The 22705-nt window shown below is 46.9% G+C and overlaps 1 protein-coding gene across 5 annotated transcripts in view; it reads right to left on the reverse strand.

Moving 5' to 3' along the window:
• The window catches only part of NUP210 (nucleoporin 210), a 74958-nt gene extending 55609 nt beyond the window's left edge, over positions 1 to 19349 (reverse strand). For 2 of the 5 annotated variants that reach the window (XM_009566999.2, XM_054076427.1), the window contains exons 1-5: positions 19185 to 19349; positions 6527 to 6663; positions 5853 to 5984; positions 3947 to 4043; positions 798 to 948 (exon numbers count right to left, since the gene is read on the reverse strand). In XM_009566999.2, coding sequence (XP_009565294.2) covers positions 798 to 948; positions 3947 to 4043; positions 5853 to 5984; positions 6527 to 6663; positions 19185 to 19333 — 666 coding nt within the window. In that variant the 5' untranslated portion in view covers positions 19334 to 19349. Of the gene's footprint in view, positions 1 to 797; positions 949 to 3946; positions 4044 to 5852; positions 5985 to 6526; positions 6664 to 17205; positions 17341 to 19184 lie in introns of those variants that run through there. The other 3 variants (XM_054076426.1, XM_054076424.1, XM_054076425.1) reach the window with 2 other exon arrangements.
• Positions 19350 to 22705: the final 3356 nt, after the last annotated feature.

A 22705-nucleotide genomic window follows, 5' to 3' on the forward strand; every position in this document is an offset into this window, starting at 1 on the left:
CTAGCACTATGCCGAGCGTTTCTGTAAGCAAGAAACCACAAAAACTCTCTCGGGCACTTGTAAATTCTACAAAAAACACAACTCTGTTACCAAAGTTAAATGAAAACCTCGGTCGTCACAAGTTACAAAGAAAGAAATAGCATGGATCTACATAGAAGCTGGGAAGACCGCCAACACTGCAGTGTAACACCCTGGTAGCATTCTGAGCCTTTCCTTGGAGACCAGAATCTAATGAGGTAGAATTAGATACTAACAGCAGATTCATATGACACTCCTTTGAAGAAAAAGAGGAGATAAAGGTATATACAACACAGCAATTCTTCTTCTATTTATTTCTTTATTCAAAAAAAGACCTAAAATGTTCTAGTTGTTTTTTTAAAGAGCCAGTTCCCTACCAGGCAGAATTCTAGTCAGATCTAGATAGATAGACAGATAGCAAGATAGATAGGTAGGTAGTATGAATGACTACCAGGAATAATAAAATCGCACTGGAGAACCTGAAGCGTATTGCTCTGCTGCAGGGCCTTTTGTCAGAGAGATGGGTTTGAAAATGATCTCTGGCACATGCACAGTCCTGGCTTAGGGAACTGCACCAAAACCCATCCCTTGTGGGGCGACCAAAGACAGCGCTGCCACCTTTTGTCACATGGGCTACAAAGTCAATCCAGCCAGAGATGTATCACTGATATCCACAAGGGGAACAATACAGCTGGGCAAACTTAGAGCACTCCTGTAACAGCAGACTATAAAACTAAATAATTCAAACAAAACAAAAAAAAAAGAAAGTAAGTTCTTACCTTATAGACACTTTCCTGTATTCTCGCTTTTAATTTAGAGCTTCCTGTTTTCATTCCAGACACCAAAATGGTATCTCCTTGCTTGGCAACTTTTTCCATCTCCGATATATAGGAAGGCGGAATATAGGCGGATTCGGAGAACTTGAGTATACTGAAAGGCAAACAGAAAATTGTTAAGTGATCTTCGTAAGGCCATACAGAAAAAAAGCCACCACCTATTCCCAGCCATTTCCATTTTGAAGCAAATTGAAGATGTCTGCCTGGGACCAGATATCCAAATTTTACTCATTCTTCAAGATATCTGCGGCTGCTTTCTGGGACTGATAAAGGTTTGTTTGAAGCCTGTTTGTGGGCTTTAAAGGGATATCAGAAGACAGCACATGTTGTCTATAAGGATCCCTCCAGTTTTCACAGTAGGTATAGACTGCAAAAACTCTGTAGATTGTTGTGAAATAGATGTGAGAGACCCAAAGCTTATGTTTATAAAAGCACCAGCTTAACAAGCCAGAATATAACTTTGAACCATATGAAGAAGCTAGGATGCATTTAATAAATGACCGGGCAAAATCTACAAGCAGAACACTTGTAATAATGGTTAGAAATCTCAATGAAATGTGAGAACAGAGGAAAGGAATTTGCCATGAATGGGTAAATGACAGGACAAAATTGAGATAGGACCATGTTTTAAAGCTTTTTGTTTTAAAGTATTAGTTTGGCTAAAATCTCAACTCCAGGTAATACTTATACTGAAACAAACATCTCTGCATCGACTAGGACTTGGATCCTAAGACCCACTGAACACTTAGCACCTTGTCTGGCTCCCACTGTAGGGAGAAGCCACACACTCACACATCACACCTGAAGCTTCAAGTACACAACAGGCTCAATGGGCTCTCTTCAGCTAATAGTATCATAGAATCATAGTATATTTTGGGTTGAAACGGACCTTAAAGATCACCTAGTTCCAACCACTGCCATGGGCAGGGACACCTCCCACGGGATCCGGTCACTCCAAGCCCCATCCAACCTGGCCTTGAACACCTCCAGGGATGGGGCAGCCACAGCCTCACTGGGCAACCTGTTCCAGGGCCTCACCAGTCTCATAGTGAAGAAATTCCTCCTAATGTCCAGTCTAAATCTGCCCTTTTCCAGTTTATACCCATTTCCCCTGCTCCTGTCCCCACAGGCCATTATGAACAGTCCCTTCCCAGCTTTGCTGTAGCCCCTCCAGGTACTGGAAGTTCGCCATAAGGTCTCCTCAGAGCCTTCTCTTCTCCAGGCTGAACAGGCCCAACTAATGCTCTGTGTTTGCTTCTCTAAGGCTGAAATCCAGAAGCCTGTGCTTCCTCAGTAGCAGAGAGGTTTGTTTGCTACTCCTATCTCATTTCCAAAGCATCTGGAGTACAGGTTTGAGGATGGATAGTATTATTAACCATTCCACTCCCTAAGAGAACACCATTCCACACATTCCAATCATCGAATCATATGACTAAAGCCAGGTTCTCTAAAGGAAGATATAATTTCCCACGTTATTTTATGTCCTGCAATCTACCTGCATCTTGCTGGAAACTTCTCCCAAGTAACAGAAGCCTCTGGTGCACAAGTCTGAATTTATTTCAACTCTCAAGCCCCACTACACATCAGGGAAGCTTTGACTAAACCTGTAATTCAGAAGTGAGTGAGGCCCTGGCCCAGGTTGCCCAGTGAAGTTGTGGCTGCCCCATCCCTGGAGGTGTTCAAGGCCAGACTGGATGGGCCTTGGAGTGACTGGATCCCATGGGAGGTGTCCCAGCCCATGGCAGGGGGTGGAACCGGATGATCTTTAAGGCCCCTTCCAACCCAAACCATTCTGTGATTCTATGAAGTGTCTGTACGCTGTTTTGTGAGAAAATGCCATGTATCTGCAGTCTGGTCAAAACCCAGCATAGGAGGGAGGCATTTTTTGTACCTACATTCATGCTGAGTGAAGTCAAGATTCACTGTGGCATTTAATGTAATGAGTAACTACACGACACTGCTAGCTAACAGGATCTCAGTTGACAACAATTGGAGTCACTGCAAAGATAAAACTCTTGGATTCCAACTTGAAAAATACCCTACACAAGAGACTCCTAAGTCTCTTTCAGTTCTGGTGAGTTTAATAAAGGTGGAAACTCAAAACTGCTGTTCAAAGCCAGTGAAGAACAGAACAATGAAGTCATCACTGTAGAACTACAGCACAAATGCTTAATAAAATAAAAAATAAACACTACCAAAACAGAGGCCAAAGATGGTCTGATGACAAATAGAAGTGGAAATAAACAAACAAACATGTAGTTTGGATTCTACTCCTATCCCTGCCACAGACAAGCCTTCTGCCTTTTGAGCAAGAATTCCACCATCGTTAAATGGAGGCAACTCCTGTAACACAGGAATGCTGAAAAACACCTCTCTGCCTAGTGAGTTGCAATCACTTCCAAGTCCTTCAGATATAAGTTTCTATAAAATATACATTCCAGACAACTTATTTTTTGAGTCAGTACAGATGAAGAATCAAGCCTCTTCATCAAGCAAGCACCTTCCACTCATTGTTTTGTCTGACAGACAACATATTGGATACCTTCATGGAATACCTTCAACTGCATTATTTCAGCTGGTCTTTAGAGCAGTAATTGGTGTACAAGCAGCCACTCAGTCCATTCTAGCTTAAACGTTAGCTGGTTTGAAAGCTATTTCAATACCAGAACTAAGTGTTCAGTGAAACTAAAAACTCATCAAGTCCAGCATGCTCCTTGCTGAAAGGGAAGAGATCTTTTTTTTCCTTAAAAATAAAATTTAAAAGATCTCCGCTGAAATCCCAAGGTAACAGCCTCGTGGGTCAAACTTTCCTTTGAACAGGATGTTGCAGGAAGATCAACAATCACATCTGTTTATTTTTAGTTGTTGGGTTAGAGCTACTTTGGCTGCTCATTAACAGCTAAGTCATTAATTTGAGCAGGGATGAGACCGCCCAGGCTGCTGAGTACAAGCTTAAAAACAACCCCTGAACAACTGACCCATAAGCATTATTTTATGCATCAGCTTGGTAAACTGCCCAGACGAGGGGAAGTACTTAAACACATCAAACTTAATGGACACAAGACTCTTGAGAAGAAAGTAAATTAACCTACCGCAATGCATTATGGGAATCCGAGAAGCCATCAGCCTCTGTGTCTTTTACTATTGTCCAGTCAAAGACCAAACCTGCCAATGTGCTGAAAGTGTTTCCTAGAAATCAAACAGTCAGATCAAAATGAAAATAAACAACAAGCATAGAGTCAACCTGGAACACAAACTATAACTTTTTTCCCTAGAGATTTTATCCCTAAAAACGGGATTTCAAACTGAATTCCTACTGGTACTTAGTTAAAAATCACCATTTCAAGGTGTTCAAGACCAGGTTGGATGGGGCTTGGGCTGCCTGATCTAGGGGGATGTGACCCTGCCTACAAGAGAGGGGTTGGAACTGGATGATCTTTAAGGTCCCTTCCAACCTAAACTATTCTATGATTTTATCTACTTTGCTTTATTGAGTTTGGCAGCTTCAAGATCTTTAGCTGTCTCTTCTACTGACAGTTGGCAGCACCACAGGCCGCTTTATTTTACCAAGTCCACTGGAGGATGCAGACAGCAGCACCCATCCTCCACTTCTCTGCCCCTAAAAGATCCTTGGCACCCACCACTTCCTTCCGCCTTTTCCCACAAATCCCTTCCTATTTATTGGATATTAGCAGGAACACCAAACCAACTTGCTCAAGCAATCTTTCATTTTGAAACCTGTGGATCTGAGATGCCGTTTAGGTAACACAGCACTTACAAACTGCACTTTCCACATCTATTGCTTTGTGTCTGAATACAATCACAATTCACCCATACCAGGAACAAATTTTCACTCAGAGAAGTCAAACCAAGCAGCAATTTTCTACAAAAACGTAAACCGCTAAACCAGGAGAAACTGTAAATGTTAAAAAGGAACAAAACAGGACAAACAGATTGAAAGCAAAGGTTTGTCATGACTCTTTTTAAGTGTAATGGGCTGCTGTTCTGAAACATCTTTTGGACTTCAAGACAAGTCTTGCTCTGCATCACAGTGCTCACAGGGACAAATATGGAACTGAAATCCCACTATTGACTATAGTTTAAAATACATTTTCAATCGTTTTCTTCCCTTTGACAGTCACACCTATATTAATCAAGTAAATTTATTCTCAAATTATTATACTTAAAGGTTTAAGCCTCAAAATATTTTAAGGTAAGTCAAAGCAATTAAGAGCTTATGTCTCTCCCATTCCTACACAACTACAGACAGTTCCAAATCGCAAATAAATAGGATTTCAAAAAAAAGTCCTCTCAACACACAAGGCAATATAATTAAAATTGATTGAAGCTGGGTTTTTTAACACACATTCAAGCCTAACTTTCTTTAATGATGGATGCTTTAGTTCTTCTGTTCTGCTACAACTGAAAATTCCAGGGCCAGTGGAGAAGCACACATAATGGCACTTGACTGGACTCAGATAAAATGTCCTTTTGCAAAATTCTTTAGACTATCTCAGCTCAAAAGAAAACAGAAAAAAAAAAAAAAGAAAGAATAGACTTCTTCACATTCCCGTGCAACCTTGCTCAGTCCAGTTAAATCATGATGGGACATTTCAACAGGACAAGCGTTGAGACTTCTTTCATTACACTGTTACTCCCTGCCTGGTGGCAGAACTGCTAAGAGCTGCAACCTTTATTTTAAATTCTAATTTTTCAAAGCATAGTTAAGGCTAGAGTTAAGTTTCCTGGCAAAATAAGGAAAAAAGGCCAGCAGAAGCTGTTGAAAGCCAAGCAATGTTTGATTTTCCTGCTCAGGTGGTCTGTAGATTTTACTATTAACAAAACCAATAACTTGCTGAATGTATCACCCAGAGAGCTCCCTTTAAACTTCTCAGCTTGGCTTTTAACATTAAATTGTGTCGCAAGTAAAACCAGTGCATACATCAGACAATGAAGGGGTTCAATGCAGATTTTATCTCCTACCAGTAAATTTTTTACCTTCAGAATCCAAAGCCTGAATTTTTAGCTCCAGGGGTGAATCTTCAAGATAGAGTTCTCTTGTTGTGGACACAATCTGGATGCCATGAATTATATCGACTATAGCATCACAACGAAGCACTTGACCAGTCACTTGAAAAGACACCAGAAAGAGCACATGAAATCGGCAACCCTGGATGTGGTCATCAGGAGCTCCAACATGACAAAACACGCCTCAAATTTAAGCCAGCAATAAAGACACTGAAGGAACTGAAACAGGGTCATGACCCAAAATAAGGAACTGTTGGTGAAGTGATGATGGTAGCTAAACAAGCAAGAAAAGCAGTTCCTTTCCTCACTGCACTTAGAATAAATCTTAATAAAATGTGAATTCCAACAGTTAAAGGTGCTTCCTTTGAGTACAGACTAAGAGTTTCTACAGTGCAACTGTCAGACATGGCTCACGCCCTAGAGAATGGAATGGCTTTGACCCAGAGAGCACAGACTCCTATATTCTGCTCAATTTAGTGACTGCAAGACATGCATTTTACCATCTGCTTTTCGTACCTGCCATTATTAAACTAATCAGACATATTGTGCAACAGACACAAAGGCCATTTCCAGCTTTCTAAACACCAAACACCTGCATTTGCCTTACACAAAAAAGTGGCGTGCAGAGAAAAAGTAAAACTTACTTATATCTTCAGCAAAGATGATACTTGTCAGACGGGTGGGCTGTGAGGAACGCGCCTGCACAAACGCCTTCTGTGAACACTCACGCTCATCCTGATCCGTTGGCTCTATGCTCGCAACCTCTGGCCTGGTGGAGGACCTACAACATCATTTGGTTGTGTTAGCAGGGTTTAAGTTACTGTTAGAGAGAAAGCAAAGCTCTGGTTTAAAAGCCACCCAAATAATCTACACGACACATGCTCCATGGTCAGGACCTGACTTGCACGAGAGCTGGATTGTAACAGCTCCTGGAGGATGTCGGCAAAAGCGAGTGTGGGCTGAGGAAGGAGGAAAGTGCAGACCAGGAGCCCACCAGAGCCCGGGCTGACAAACACAGTGTTCTCTCTACCATGGCAAACTCACTGTTGAATGCAACTCAGTCAGCTCAGAGCAAAACCCAACTACTTAATGGAGTTACAAAGCCTTTGGCCCAGCTGTTCCTTAGCTTAGAGAGGAACAAGCAAAGCTGCGTACAGAATGCTTAAGTAGGAAGTATAGTAATTTTAGCTAAAGCTCCATTCGCCACTTCCAATTGCTTTGTCAAAACGTGTCTGAAACAAAGGTCTGAGGAAACTGGAACATCTCCAAACTTTCCCTGTTGACAGAAGATCACAATTCTGTACGTCTGCTATGGCAGAGGCTCTGAACAAGTGTAAAACAACATTTTTTAAGCAAGAAACAATAATAAAAAGAAGTATTTAGTCTGTTTAGCTGAAGTAACACAGTGTAAAACACACAGAGCTGTATAATCATTTCTGGTGAAACGTAAGCCTACAGGGAGCTTTAACCTAAAAAATGATGCACCTGCTGCTTCTTGCTTGGACTTGTGTGGCTTTTGTAAACACAACTGCTTCAGGAATGAGCCTGTGGGAAGCTCCCCATGGACATGGAGTCCAGTTCTCACCTCCCATGACCCAGAAATGTCAAGATGGGTGGAAAAAAAAAAGTTTAAAAGTCATTCAAACCCAAAACTCTTGAGATTAAATCTGAGACTGCAGCAATAATACATCAGGGGCCTGAAAGCGGAGTGCTCAAAGCAACTGCAATATCGAAGCAGAGCACTCCTCTTGTGAACAGCTGAAAAACACCCCTGCTCCAAACAGGGACGAGCTGCTGAGTAAGTGCTCTGGAGAATTGGGTCAGGGCTGCCCTGCTCAGCTCCTCACTTGAGCTAACCCCGAGAACGATTGTGCAAGAAGCAGAGCGGCAGTGGCCGGCAACTCGCTTAAGCTGCTAATGAATTAAGAGCCTGAAATAGTCCCTGTTGTTTGCCCAGGAATCCTGAGCCAAAGCTCCTTCACAAGGGTGCTTTGAAGGACTGAAACAATGACAGAAGGCACTGATGACAGAGCCGTTCATGAGCTGCTTCTCCGCGATGACGACAGCAGTTCCGACAAAAACGTTGCACTGTCTGGCAAATGCAATCTAACCCAAGCACTCCATTCCCATCTGGTACAGCTGGAGAAGTTCAACTGGCATAGACTTTTTCTCCGGAGGGAGTTCAAACCTGCCTACCTGTTAAGTGGTGGGAAAAATCTGCTCACTCAGCAGGGAGCTGGATGGGAATTCCAAACCAGCAGCACCATGCGGACCCTCTCTCCACACACAGGCTCTGCCTACTTTTATTACTGACAGAACCAACCAATCCAAGACAGTGAGAAAAGCATTTCTCGCTAATAAAATGCATCCATTTACCAAAATACCGTATTTAGGTATTTTCAGTTATCTTAGAATAAACAGCTGCAGACCAGCTGAGCATTGACCAATCTGGTTCTCACCACGGAATAAAACTGCAAGTCCTAATTTGAACCCTAAGCCAAGAAAAGTGCAATTCTGCAAGAAAAAAAAACAACGCTGCAAGTCCCCGGGCCCTTCCGCTGCAAAGCAGTCAGGAAGGCAGCCAGCCCTGCAGCTCTCACAGAACTTCAATTGGAATGGAAACATGCATCAGCCTTCTGGTTTCCTACATGCAGGGAGTGCAGGGATGGGATGAGGGGAAACGGTTTCCAGCTGAAAGAGGGGCGATTGAGATGAGATCCTAGCGAGAAATGTTTTTCTGTGAGGGTGGGGAGGCCCTGGCCCATGCTGCCCAGCGAAGACACGGACGCCCCATCCCTGGAGGTGTTCAAGCTCAGGCTAGATGGGGCTTGGAGCAACCTGATCATGGAAGGTGTCACAGAATCATAGAATGCCCTGAGCTGGAAGGGACCCATAAGAACCACCAACTCCCTCCCTGCACAGGACAACCCCAACATTCACACCATGGGGTTGAGGGCATTGGCCAAAGGCTTCTGGAATATTGTCAGGCTTGGTGCTGCCACTGCTTCCCTGGGAGCTGTTCCAGGGCTCCACCACCCTCTGGGGGAAGAACTTTGTCCTAATGTCCAACCTAATCTTCCCCTGGCATCTTCCTGCCATTCTCTCAGGTCCTGTCATTGGTCACCAGAGAGAAGAGCTCATCGCTGCTCCTCCCCTTCTGAGGAAGCTGTGGACCACAATGAGGTCTCCCCTCAATCTCCTCTTCTCCAGGCTGAACATAGCCAGTGACTTCAGCCGCTCCTCACACTCCTCCCCTTTAAACCCTTCACCAACTCCATGCCCTCCTCTGGATGTTCTCCAGTAGCTTCAGATCCTTTTTATCCTGTGGTGCCCAGAACTGCCTCCAGTGCTCAAGGTGAGGCCGGATCAGTGTGGAGTGGGACAATCCCCTTCCTTGCCAGCTGGCGATCCCGTGCTGGATGCACCCCAGGACACAGTTCACCCTCTTCGCTGCCAGGGCACTGCTGCCCATGGCAGGGGTTGGAATTGGCTGAGCTTTGAGGTCCCTTTCAAGCCAAACCATCTCATCATTCTATGATATGGATCTGGATGGTATCGCACTCTACCACCCAAGCCACAAGGCGCTAAAAGCCTCAAAACCAAGGGCATAGAAGCCCAGTCAGAATGTTGTTAATCGTGCATGCTGATGGTGGTGCACAGGCTCATTAGACATTGCACAGCACTGTCTCGGGCAAAATTCATTAATTCAGTGAATTATTAATTCATAATACTGGTCAGTTCCCAACAATATTCTGCTTCCAGAAAGCCTAGATTTAAAGGATTTGAAACAACAGCAGAAACTGCTAACACAGAAATGTCAAAATTCCTGATCTGGTCAGGGAAAAAACAACCCAGACCAGAGTAAGCAATAGTCAGTTCAAACACTAATTAGAAGCTTTGACCTGAGAATCACTATATTTGATACCTGAGCAATGTACATAAACATGAGAATACTTTTCATACTAGGTTTTATACTGTTTCTAACATAATTGGATTTATTTTCTATACCAGCAGCACCTTTACCTTCGCTATACAGCAATTAAAATTTCAGAAGGAACAATCGATTATCTTCCTGTTATTCTGTAGCTTCTCAGGCAACCACAAAACAATTTTCCAGCATTCAGCAAGTTTCTTTACACGACATTAGTATTCACAGCCAACAAGGCTTTTTTGGACTTGGCTGGCAGGTTTTTTACACCGAGCACATGTATCTGACTTAATATGCACGTAGGCATTTTTAAATAAGCACTGATTTCTACTTGTATTATTTAGTCCTTCACATCGCTTAACATTGTCTGCTGCTAAATTTTTTTATTACTATTAATTTGAGCGGTTTATGTTCTTACAGTCTGAAATTATTGTGTTTACAACACAACAGGGGTTTCACCTTGTTTTGTATTTGTTCTTTTAATATATCATTAGGTATTGCAATACATAACCACTACAGTTTGCACTAATAGCAGCGTTGTAAATCCGAACCTAATTACAGGGTATTTTTCAGACTAGAAAAAGTAAGGAACAAAGATAAACTGAAAGTTTGCACTAATTTTTAGCAGCAAACTTACTCCACAATTATAAAGGAAAGTCTGTTTAAGTCTTATCACTGGAGTAGGGAACCTGAGAGTAGACGCTTTTGGATTCTTAACATTAACAGCAGTTTAAAATTGGAGGCAGAATATCAGCTGTATTTCTTACATTTTAAATATAAATACGTTTAGTTTTATTTCCAACAGAGTGTCTGCTTAGTTTAGGCAATTCCCTGAACGGGGCTGGTGAAGCAGGGCCTTTCTGAGGCCAACCTGAGTGACTACTGTTTGTTCCACCATCACATATGAAATATTTATGACCCCTCGGTATCTGTTGACAGCTACACACAACTCTGGGTCAAGTGTGGAAAGGATAAGGCACTGATCAAACAGGCTGTTTGAGGCACTGCTCTGCTCCAACACACACAGCGATCACTACTGCGTTCCTACCCGGACAACAAAAAAGAAACTTTTGCTTTAAAATTACATCAAAGACCACAATTTATATCACCTTCCAATGACGGCAGCTCCTGGGCAGCGTGTCAGAGGGTGATATTGAGAGCTGGGCTTGTCAGAGGTCAAAATTAGCTCCTGAGGAGACAGCAATGTGAGATGTTTTTGGCAATCGCTCTCAATTCCATGCCAGCGTCCCTAAGAAAGAGCAAGGCAGGGAGGAAACACTAGAAGAGTGAAGAGGTTTGGAAATCAGCTAACAACAGCCTCAATACGTATCCTTTGCAGAATAAGATCCTGCTTGCAGGCACTGATGACACTCGCAACGCAGCCGACCAGTCCTCTTGCCGATTTTTGCCTGCCCAGGACACAGAACCGTGTGCCAAGAATCTACGTCCCCAAACCCACGCCTGCACTGCTCTAATCAACTGCTCGATAATACTGCATGTGAACACTTCAAGGATTACGCTCAATTTATTTATCAGCTGATTTAAAGGTCAGGCAAATAATCCTCTCTCTCCCTCGCTCTAGCAATAGCCTGTTGATTCTTACTGCTTCGGCATTTTATATGGTTCTGTCAGCTCTTCAGACTAAACCCGACTCACTAAATTAGCAAAATTCTGACTCTGTGGAGACCTGCCATGACTGTCAGTTATCTAAGCTTTTAGAATTTTTACCCGGCACGTGGGCAGAGATGTAGCCAGGAGGAAACTGGGTAGTAAAGTTTTCCAAAAGTCTGGTAAGACTGGATCAACCAACGCAGTGGGTGCTTTATTTCTCATCACTCTGGGGACTAATGCTGCTGACACACAAAAATAGAGAGAGAGAGAGAGACAAGAGCCAGACCAGCGTCCCAGCAACTGTAGTTGTGTGATAAAAAAATAGATTCCCAGAGAACCAAGTACATGGGAACTGAACCCATTCCAAAGAAAACACAGGGGGAGCCTGGCAGAGTTCCCTCAGCTCTTAAGGATTTTTCACAACAGTGGCAGATTATCTCTCTGTTGTTCACTCAGTCCTCTCCTGGGATGCTTCTTACTGTAGTGGGAAAACAAAAAGCAGCAAATAAAAAATCCTCCATCCAGTTCTGCTTTAGAAACAAACAGAAACATTGCACACCATGGAATGAGCCAGGGATGAAGCTTTACTCACAGGATTTTATAATGGTGATCAAACCGTTGCCCAGTAACTCCAAAGGAGGCAAAGTGAAGCCAGTGATGATTGTTCTCAAAATCCAACCCCGATGCCCAACTGCAACTTGGATATTTTGTCAAATTAACTGGTAGACAAAAGTATTTTATCATAAGCACTTATCTTCATATATTTTCTAGCTGCAGGAAGGAAAACAGCACGCTGCACTATCCCTCTGAGAGTCATCTTCCAACTAAGAGAATGCACTAATTACAGGCTGGCCAACACACCTAAGATCAGCTTTGACTGAGTTCAAATTAGAAAATAAACCTAAAAAAATGGCAATGTACTTCCAAAATGCAACTGTTACATTTTGCATTACTTCAAAGTAGTCACTCTGTTAGATCTTCTCACATGCAGACACCCTAAAAGCTTCAAGTACTAAGGTGAGGCACACCCACAAAGAGAGCAAAAGACATTTCATGGGTGTTCAGCAATAAAAGCTGCCCAAAATCAATAACCTTCCCTATTCTTCCTGTCCTCCCTCCCAGGCAGGTTAAGCTTAGATTCAGAAAATGTACTTTTCAACAGTAAACTTGCACCGCAGGTCAACATGTCAGCTAAGACCAAAAAAAAAAATAGGTTTTTTTAGTATTATTTTTTATTATTATATGGATCAGTTGGAGCGTGTCCAGAGGAGACTACGGAGATCCAAGAGCTGTAGCACCTCCCGTACGAGGACAGGCTGAAAGAGTCAGGGTTGTTCAGCCTGGAGAAGGCTGCAGGGAGACCTTAGAGCAGCTTCCAGTTTGGAAAGAGGTTCCAAGAAAGCTGGGGAGGGGCTCTGGATCAGGGAGGGCAGGGAGGGGAACGGTTTTGAGCTGAAAGAGGGGAGACTGAGGTGAGATTTTGGGAAGAAATGTTTTGCTGTGAGGGTGGGGAGGCCCTGGCCCAGGTTGCCCAGAGCAGTGTTGGCTGCCCCATCCCTGGAGGGGTTCAAGGCCAGGTTGGATGGGGCTTGGAGCCCCTGATCCTGTGGGAGGTGTCCCTGTCTATGGATGGAGCTTGGAGCAACCTGATCCAGTGAGAGGTGTCCCTGCGCACGGCAGGGGCATGGAACTGGATGATCTTCAGGTCCCTTCCAACCCAATGCATTCTATGGTTCTATGATTCCTCCTGCTTCTTCCAGTCTGGCAGACCATCCCTGCCACAGGCTCCTGCTCCCACCTCTGGTTCTGAGCCATTGCACTCAGGGAACTCTGACCAGCCCGTCTCACTGCACCAACCAAGAGATCGCAACCCAACTCTGAGCTCGTTCTGGTGTCTGTCACAGCGTGGAATCTTGCGAGGAAAGCACAGTGCACAGAGCATCCCACAGCCCAGACATCTCCCAGAGAGACAGAGAGCGTCCTGCTGCCCTGGAGGTAGGAAATGCAGAGCAGCTGAGAACCAAAGAAGGAGTAAGGGCAGCAGACACCAATCATTATTCAAGATGTCATTTCACAACACAGAAATTAACAGTCAATATCTCACATGAGGTGTTTTTCAGTGAGTCAGACAGGGGTTTTTAGACGGGTGGTAAAACAGGTAATCTGGGAAACGGCAACAACAAACCCCACAGACTATGAGAGACGGGACAGTCAGCCTTACAGCAAAGCAACAGACCTCAACAGCAACCCTCTATTTGATATAAATTTCTAAAACACACAAGCCACCACGTATGTCCCACGCAGCGATAAGACACCAATTTACAACACGGTATCAGAAATAGACCAAGATAAGGAGCTAGGAAATGTGCTTTACCGGCCAACTCCTGCGGCTGCAGTGCTGTGCACAGGGGCTGGATTCTCTGGAGGTCCCTCAAACACAGCTCGGCCACCACCCAGCCACAAGATCTCTCACTCCAGCACCCTGCCACAGCCTCTGCACTGCCAATTAGCTTTGTGTAACCTCCTCAGCAACAGCTTCAGTAGCACACACAAACCCTACTCTTTAAGGAGGCAATAGACTCTCCTTCATTATATTTGCAACAAACACCATTGTCACCTTTGAAAAGTTTCCTAAAGCTGCAATCTTTCACACCAAATGCACTGACTTCAGTGGCCCCTGGCTCAAATTCAATCCCTTGTATTCCTAAAAGCTAATTCTTGAAGCTTAAAATTTCTACTAGCCCTCATCCTGTCTCTCTATTCTATACGAGACATGAAATAATAATGTTATAGATACATAAGCATTTTTATACGCTACAGTTTCCTCTGCCGTGGTGTCCCTTGGCAAAAAACGTTCTTTTGCTTTGGGTGTTCTCCTTCCCCCCCAAAAAACGTCATGTTAAACCAGATTTCAAGGAGAGAATTCTGCTTCAGAATGCTTTCATTTTTCCAGGTTTAAATTCTGGATTAAGGTAACCAAAAATATAAATAGAGATGTAATTTAAATGCTAAATATATCCACACAGACTGTGTTTTACCCCAGATGACAGCACAATATTTACAGATAGGAACACTGTATACTTTGAAAACAAAGCTTTTACCAGAAAAATAATTATACATAAACACAACCCAAACTCCAGAAGGCACAAGCATCTTGAAAATCAGACAATACTTTAAAGCCATGCTTGTAACTATCACTGTTCCTAATCTGCTGGGATGATGATAAAATTTGACCTTTTCCTGTTGAATCACCGGCATTTGCAGACACCACTGCAATCACTTTGAATATCTCCTGCTTTCAGAGGTAAACTTGAAGCCTCAAGGGGAAACTGGAAGGGAATAGGTCACAACATGCCATGGACCAATTTTTCAAGAAATTGGATACTTGGGTACGAATTCTGGATGTTTGAGATGAGTAACGCCGTCCTTCAAATACTCAAAGGATGTCTTTTGAAGACTGACGCTGCTGTAAGGTGAGAGCAGCTTTCATACACTACTCCCACCCTCACAATCACCCATGGTGCCAAACCACAGCATCCTCACCGACACAAAGGGCCTGAATCTCATCATTTCCATTCCAAACCCCTTCTTTCTTGCATCCAACCCACCTCCCGTTTTACAAATCCTGGGTGAGGAACAGCCACTACTTCTGAAGTCACTACATTTGGTACTTCCTAACTTCTTCAGTTTAACAGCCTCCCTCCAGTAACAGCGATTCCTGAGGGCTTTGACAGGAAACTTGGCAGCATGCAGCTGTGGAGCTCTTTACCCCTGCAAAGTACACTTCTTTCTGACACCCTACAGCTCCAGACCTGCAGGAGTGAGGATGTAGAGGGAAGGAGCCACAGATGCAATCCAGTAAACGCGCTCCAAGGACCATGACCAGAATTACTGCTTCTGCTCAGTCACACAGAGACACAGCTACTGCTTCCTTCTGATTGTTCTGCAAGCACACGTGGAGTTCCACCACCCACATCCTGCCAGTCCCTGCAAAGCAGAAGTGAATAACTACACATCTACAACCCCGGTACAGAAAATGAGGACACACCCCATATGAAGTTGGTATAGTTTCCTTAATTCTCAACGAAATTAAGCTCTGACTCTGAAGGACAGACGGAGGAGAGGACGGGGCAGCATTTTGGTGCTTGTATGCATGAGGGAAATGACCCATTTCTGGTGACTGGCACCAATATAACATCAATCTGATGTGCCTACAAATCACCCTCAGAAACACATAGAATCATAGAATCATAGAATCTTTAAGGTTGGAAAAGACCTCTACGCTCATCCAGTCCAACCACCAACCCAATCCCACCATATCTGCTAAACCATGTCCTAAAGCGCAACATGTACACACTTTCTGAACACCTCCAGGGAAGGAGACTTCACTACTGCCCTGGACAGCATCTGCCAGTGCTTCAGCCCTCTATCAGTAAAGAGATTTTTCCTAATATTCAATCTAAACCTCCCCTGCTACAACTTGAGGCCATTTCTTCACTTTGTTACTTGGGAGAAGAGACCAGCACCCACCATGCTACAACCTCCCTTCAGGGAGCTGCAAAGAGCAATGAGGTCTCCCTTCAGCCTCCTCTCTAGGCTAAAACAGCCCCAGGTCCCTCAGCTGCTCCTCGTAAGCCTTGTTCTAGAAGAGAACAAGAACACATGCCGACCAAATCTGGTATTTCCCTAGACTAAAATCTTACAATCTTCGGTGAGACTTGCAAAGGTCTACATACTTCTGAGGGATGGAGACTGTCCGGCACACACAGGAGTATCTGTAGCCAGCCCGGCATCACACAGCAGTTCACAGGCAAAACAGGAAAGACAGTCTATACCTCCTAGATCTTATTTGACGAGTTTGTTTTTCAGCTCCGTACAATGTACTTCAACACATAAACCAAATCCTTTTAAAGACTCAGTTACCTTTAAAGATTAGACTAAGGAAGAAGAGAAAAACCATACTTGTGGAATTATCACTAAAACAGTCCATATAAAAATTAATCACAGAACAGTTTAGATTGGAAGGGAGCTTAAGGATCATCCAGTTCCAACCCCCCTGCCATGGGCAGGGACACCTTCGTAGAATCACAGTCATTAAATTACACAACAAGCAGCCCACCCACTAACCTCCTTTTGGTCAACTTTTGAAGAAACTCTGATTACTGCTCTTGTGCACAAACACCTTCAAACATGTGAGCTGAAACAGATCAAAGGCTTGAAACCAGCCCAGGGATGACAAGTGAAAGACCACCAGGTAAATAAACCAATACAGAGTGAAAACATCACCCTACATGATGTATTTCAGTAACTGTCAGCCACGATATAACAGCTGAAAACTGCTACACGCATCCATCTGGCACGTAAGGAAGTTATCATCCCAAACATATCTCGACTGCCACATTTCTGTCAGGTGGGTACCGTCTGCTCATTACTGATCCAAATTACAATTCTGGTGTGCCAAAAGGAAGGATAAGTTGGTAACACAACTGTGTCACAGTCTCAGAGTCTGCACAGACAGTGGCATTTGCCTTTAGCCCCCAGAGCTCGCCACAACCCAGACCTGCCTCCCGTCAGCCTGGCCTGCCCTGCACAAGGGGTTGGGAGCTCCCAGAGAGAAACCCTCAGTATCTCCCAAGTTCTCAGCACCAAGACCTCCAAAGGAAAACCAGGAAAGCTTTATTCTTTTAAAACTTGACTTCATTGTCCCCAGGTGACGCGCTGAGGGTGTTGCCTACGCTCACAGCAGCACCAAGAGGCTCTCAACTTAGCGACATGCTACAACACCTGTGTATCCATATCCCAAACGTCAAACGCAGAGCCATAACTCCTCCACCACAGACCACAGCGAGGGAAGGGCTGGTTCTACACCAGCAGCATAAGGATGAGGCCTTGGTGCTGTCCCCCCACACACAGGGCTGTGGGACAAGCATGCACGAGGTGGCCCTAGGGGTATGTGGGACAGCAGCGCAGCACCTAGGGTGCATGTGGAGGCAGGATGGGCACCCTTGGGGAAGCAGAGTGGATCCATGGAGAAGCGGGGTGGGTACACATGGGGTATTTGAGGAAGCAGGTTGGGCATGTGGGGTCCACAGTGAAGCAGGGTGGGCAGCTGGGGTACCTGGGGAAGCAGGGCTGTACACGTAGGGAAGAGAGTGGATTCATGAGGAAGCAGGGCGGATACATGGGGAAACATGGAGACATGGGAAGCAAGGTGGGCACAAAGTGGAGCAGGGCGATAGCGAAGCAGGACGGGGGCAGATGGGGCACATGGGCAAGAGGTACATGGGGAAGCAGGGTAGGTACTGTGAAGTGATGGGGAAGCAGGATGGGCACATGGGGCACATTAAGAAGCAGGGTGGGCACACATGGGGTACATTAAGAAGCAGGGCGGGCACACATAGGGTACATGGGGAAGCAGGATGGATACAAGAGGAAGCAGTGCAGGAAGACATGGGGTACATGCGAAGCCGCGTGGGCACACGGTGAAGGTGGGGAAGCAGGGTGGAAACACATAGGGAAGCCAGGTGGGCACATATGGGGCACACTTGAGAAGCAGGGTGGGCACGTGGTGAAGCAAGTGATGGGGAAGCAGGGTGGGCACACATGGAGTACGTGGGGAAGCGGGTGGATACATGAGGAAACAGGGTGGGCACACATGGGACGCAGTGCAAGTACATGAAAAAGCAGGGCAGGAACACACGGGGCACACTGAAGCAGAGTGGGCACATGGGGAAGCAGAGTGAGCACGCACGGGGTGCATGGGAAGCTGGGTGGGCACTCATGGGGCACACTGAGAAGCAGGATGGATACATAAAGAAGCAGTGCAGGAACACATGGGGCGTGTGGGAAGCCGGGAAGGCACACATGGAGCACACTGAGAAGCAGTGAAAGTATATGGGAAGCTGTGTGGGCAGACATAGGGCACATGGGGTGCATGGGAAGCCGGGTGGGCACACATGGAGTGCATGGGGTACACGGGGATGGGGTACATGGGAAGCCAGGTGGGCACACATGGGGCGCATATGAAACCAGGTGGGCACTGATGGGGCACACATGGGGTGCATGGGAAGCTGGGTGGGCACAGATGGGGCACGCATGGGAAGCCAGGTGGGCATACAGAGTGTATGGGGAAGCTGTGTGGGCACACATGGGGTGCATGGGAAGCCGGGCAGGCACACATGGGGCACACATGGGGTGCATGGGAAGCCACACGCGCACAGATGGGGCGCATGGAAAGTCAGGTGGGCACACACAGGGCACATGGGGTGTATGGGGAAGCTGTGTGGGCACACATGGGGTGCATGGGAAGCCAGGCAGGCACAGATGGGGCACACTGAGAAGCAGTGCAAGTACACGGGGAGCCGGGCGGGCACACATGGACTGCATGGGAAGCCGGGTGGGCACAGATAAGGCGCATGGGGTGCATCGAGAAGCAGTGCAAGTACATAAGGACCCACTTAGGCACAGACGAGCCACTTAGGCACAGATGAGATGGGAAGGCGGGCAGAGATGGGGCACACATGGGGTTCATGGGAAGCCAGGCGGGCACACATGGGGCACAGTGAGAAGCAGTGCAAGTACATGGGGAGCCGGGCGGGCACACATGGGGTGCACGGGAAGCAGGGCGGGCACAGATAAGGCGCACGGGGTACACGGAGAAGCTGGGTGGGCACACACGGAGCACGCTAAGAAGCAGCGCAGGTACACGGGAAGCAGGGCGGGCACTCGGGGGGCCGCTGGGGGCCGGGCTCCCCCGCACTCACCAGCGGTAGCAGCCCTCGCTGGCCGCCAGCGTGAAGTTGACGCGGGTGCCGCGGGTGAAGGGCAGCAGCACCTTGGGGGTGTTGAGGCGGGAGGCGGCGGGGCGCGGGCACAGCAGCAACAGCAGCAGCAGCGGCGCGGGGGGAGCCATGCTCCGAGGGAGGCGGCGGGGCGGGAACGGCGGGGCGGGGCGAGGGGGGGGGGGGCAGCACCACCGGAGGGAGGGGGGCAACCGGGGGGTGTCAGAGCAACCGGGGGTGGGGCAAGCGGGGCAGGGGCAGGGCAACGGCTGGGGGCGAGGGGAGGGGCGGCCGGTGGGGGGCGCGGGGAACAGCCTGTGGGCAAGCGGGGCAGGGCTAACCCGGAATGGGTGTCATAGAGTCACCAGGTTGGAAAAGACCTCTTGGATCACGGAGTCCAACTATTCATGTCTGCCTCTAAACCATGTCCCTGAGCACCTCGTCTGCCCGTCTTTTAAACACCTCCAGGGATGGGGGCTCCCCCCCCGCGTGCAGCCTCTGCCAGGGCCCAATGACCCTTGCTGTGAATAATTTTTTCCTGATACCCAGTCTGACCCTCCCCTGGCAAAGCTTGAGGCCATTCCCCCTTGTCCTGTCCCCTGTCCGATGGGAGAAGAGCCCAGCTCCCTCCTCTCCACAACCTCCTTTCAGGTAGTTGTAGAGATCAATGAGGTCTCCCCTCAGCCTCCTCTTCTCCAGGCTAAACACCCCCAGCTCTCTCAGCCGCTCCTCGTAACCCTTGTTCTCCAGCCCCTCACCAGCTCCGTTGCTCTTCTCTGGACACGCTCCAGAGCCCCAACATCCTTCTTGTCGCAAGGGGCCCAGAACTGAACACAGGATTCGAGGTTTGGTCTCACCAGTGCCGAGTACAGAGGGAGAATCACCTCCCTGGACCTGCTGGTCACACTGTTTCTGGTACAAGCCAAGATGCCATTGGCCTTCATGTTCAGTCGCTGTCAACCAACACCCCCAGGTCCTTCTCCTCTGTGCAGCTCTCCGGCCACTCTTCCCCTGGTCTATAGCTGCATAGGGTTGTTGTGCCCCAAGCGCAGGACCCGGCATTTGGCCTTGTTAAACCTCCTGCCATTGGTCTCAGCCCATCAGTCCAGCCTGTTCAGATCCCTTTGGAGCCTCCCTACCCTCCAGCAGATCAATTTGATCCATCTTGGCCACAAGCAATGTCCCCAGGGCTTGATGCTGGGCCCTGTTCTGTCCAATATCTTTATCCATGATCCAGATGACGATCTTACGCGGAGCGGCTGAGGGCCCTGAGGCTGTTTAGCCTTGAGAAGAGGAGGCTGAAACTCTCTACAACTGCCTGAAAGGAGGTTGTGGAGAGGAGGGAGCTGGGCTCTTCTCCCAAGTGGCAGGGGACAGGACAAGGGAGAATGGCCTCAAGCTGCGCCAGGGAAGAGTCACATTGGATATTAGGAAAAAAAATTTCACAGAAGGGTTCATCAGGCTCTTGAAGGGCTGCCGAGGGAGGGGGTTGAGTCACCATCTCTAGAAGTATTTAAAAAACAGGTAGATGAGGTACTTAAAGATATGGTTTAGTGGCAGATGTTTGGACTCAATCTCAGAGGTCTTTTCCAACCTCGTGATTCTGTGATAGAGTGCTTCCATAGTCAATCTGCAGATGACACCAAACTGGGCGGGAGTTTCGATGTGCTTGAGGGGAGGAAGGCTCTGCAGAGGAACTTGGACAGGGCGGATTGATGGCTGAGGCCAGGTGTGTGAGGTTCAAGAAGGCCAAGTGCTGGGTCCTGCACCTGAGTCACAACAACACAGGCTTGGGGAAGAGTGGCTGGAAAGCTGCCTGGCAGAGAAGGACCTGTGGTGCTATTCAATAGTGGCTGAACATGAGCCAGCAGTGGCCCAGGTGGGCAAGAATGCCAACAGCTCCTGGCTTGGATCAGCCACGGTGTAGCCAGCAGGAGCAGGGAACAGATTGTGCCCCTGCACTCAGTGCTAGTGAGGCCACACCTTGAATCCCGGGTTCAGTTTTTGGGCCCTCAGGACAGGAAAGACATTGAGTGCATCCGGAGAAGGGAACGGAGCCGGGGAGGGGTTTGGAGAACAAGCCTTATGAGGAGTGGCTGAGGGACCTGAGGCTCTTTAATCTAGAGAAGAGGAGGCTGAGGGGAGACCTCATTGCTCTCTGCAGCTCCTGGAAATGAGGTTGTGGTGAGGTGGGTGCTGGGTTCTTCTCACAAGTACAAGGGATAGGACCAGAGGAAATGGCGTCAAGTTGTGCTGGGGGCAGTTTAGATTGAATGTGAGGAAACATTTCTCTCCTGACAGAGTGATGAAGTCCTGGCTGAGGCTGCCTAGGGCTGTGGGGGCTGTCCCTTGGAGGGGTTCAAAATGCATGTAGAGATTGCACTTTGGTTTAGTAGGCAGGGTGGAATTGTTTTGATGGTTGGACTGGACGAACTTAGAGGTCTTTTGCAATCGTAATAATTCTATGATTGTGTTCTATGATTGATGTGGAAGTGCAGAAGAAGGTGAAGAAGCTGAGAGGAGGAACTGGTGGTAGGTGAACTCTGCAGACCAGGTGAATACCACAAGGCACCAGAGACTAAGCTGACTGGAGCTTCTCCAGGGAGCACAGTGAGCAGACAGAGGTCAGCAGCAGTCGAACATGAGCTCAGCCTTTTCCTATGTATTGCTCAAAGATGTGGTAGAACAGCCTTGGAGTAGGTCGATGTGGGAAGAGGGAGGAAAAGAGGGGAAGTTTTAAAAAGCACTGACAGATTTGTAATCATTAAAGTGCGTTCAGAGCCTGGGATGGAATTCAGGAATCGCAAGTCCCAACTTGATTTTTTTTACCCTATATATTCTAAACATGTTGCAAAATGTATGTTTTACCTGCTGGTAGTGATTGGACTTTGTAGTGGCTCCCCAGGGAAGCATCACAGCACCAAGCCTAACAATATTGCAGAAGCCTTTGGCCAAGGCCCTCAGCCCCAAGGTGTGAATGTTGGGATTGTCCTGTGCAGGGACAGGAGTTGGACTCAATGATCCTTGTGGGTCCCTTCCAACTCAAGACATTTCATGATTGTATGATTCTACTACTCAGTTCACTTTGTTACAGATGTTTTTTTTGCTGCAGAGTTAAATGAACTGGTGATTTATGTAGGTATAAACTTGACTCTGTAGGATGGAATTTATTTGTATTTAATAATTTAGGGGGTGGTTCTGCCCCTCTCTTCCTCTCTTGTGAGACCCCACCTGAAGTATTGTGTCCAGTTCTGGAATCCTCAACATAAGAAGGAAATGGAGCTGTTGAAACAGGTCCAGAGGAGGCTACAAGGATGGTTCGAAGGCTGGAGCACCTCCCATCCGAGGACAGGTTGAGAGAGTTGGGGTTGTTCAGCCTGGAGAAGAGAAGGCTCCAAGGAGATCTTATAGCGACCTTCCAATACCTGAAAGGGGCTACAAGAAAGCCGGGGAGGGGCTGTTTACAAAAGGCTTGTAGTGATAGGATGAGGGGCAATGGCTGT

This window comes from Cuculus canorus, chromosome 11 (genome assembly GCF_017976375.1).
Source record: "Cuculus canorus isolate bCucCan1 chromosome 11, bCucCan1.pri, whole genome shotgun sequence".
NCBI classification, from domain to species: Eukaryota; Metazoa; Chordata; class Aves; order Cuculiformes; family Cuculidae; genus Cuculus; species Cuculus canorus.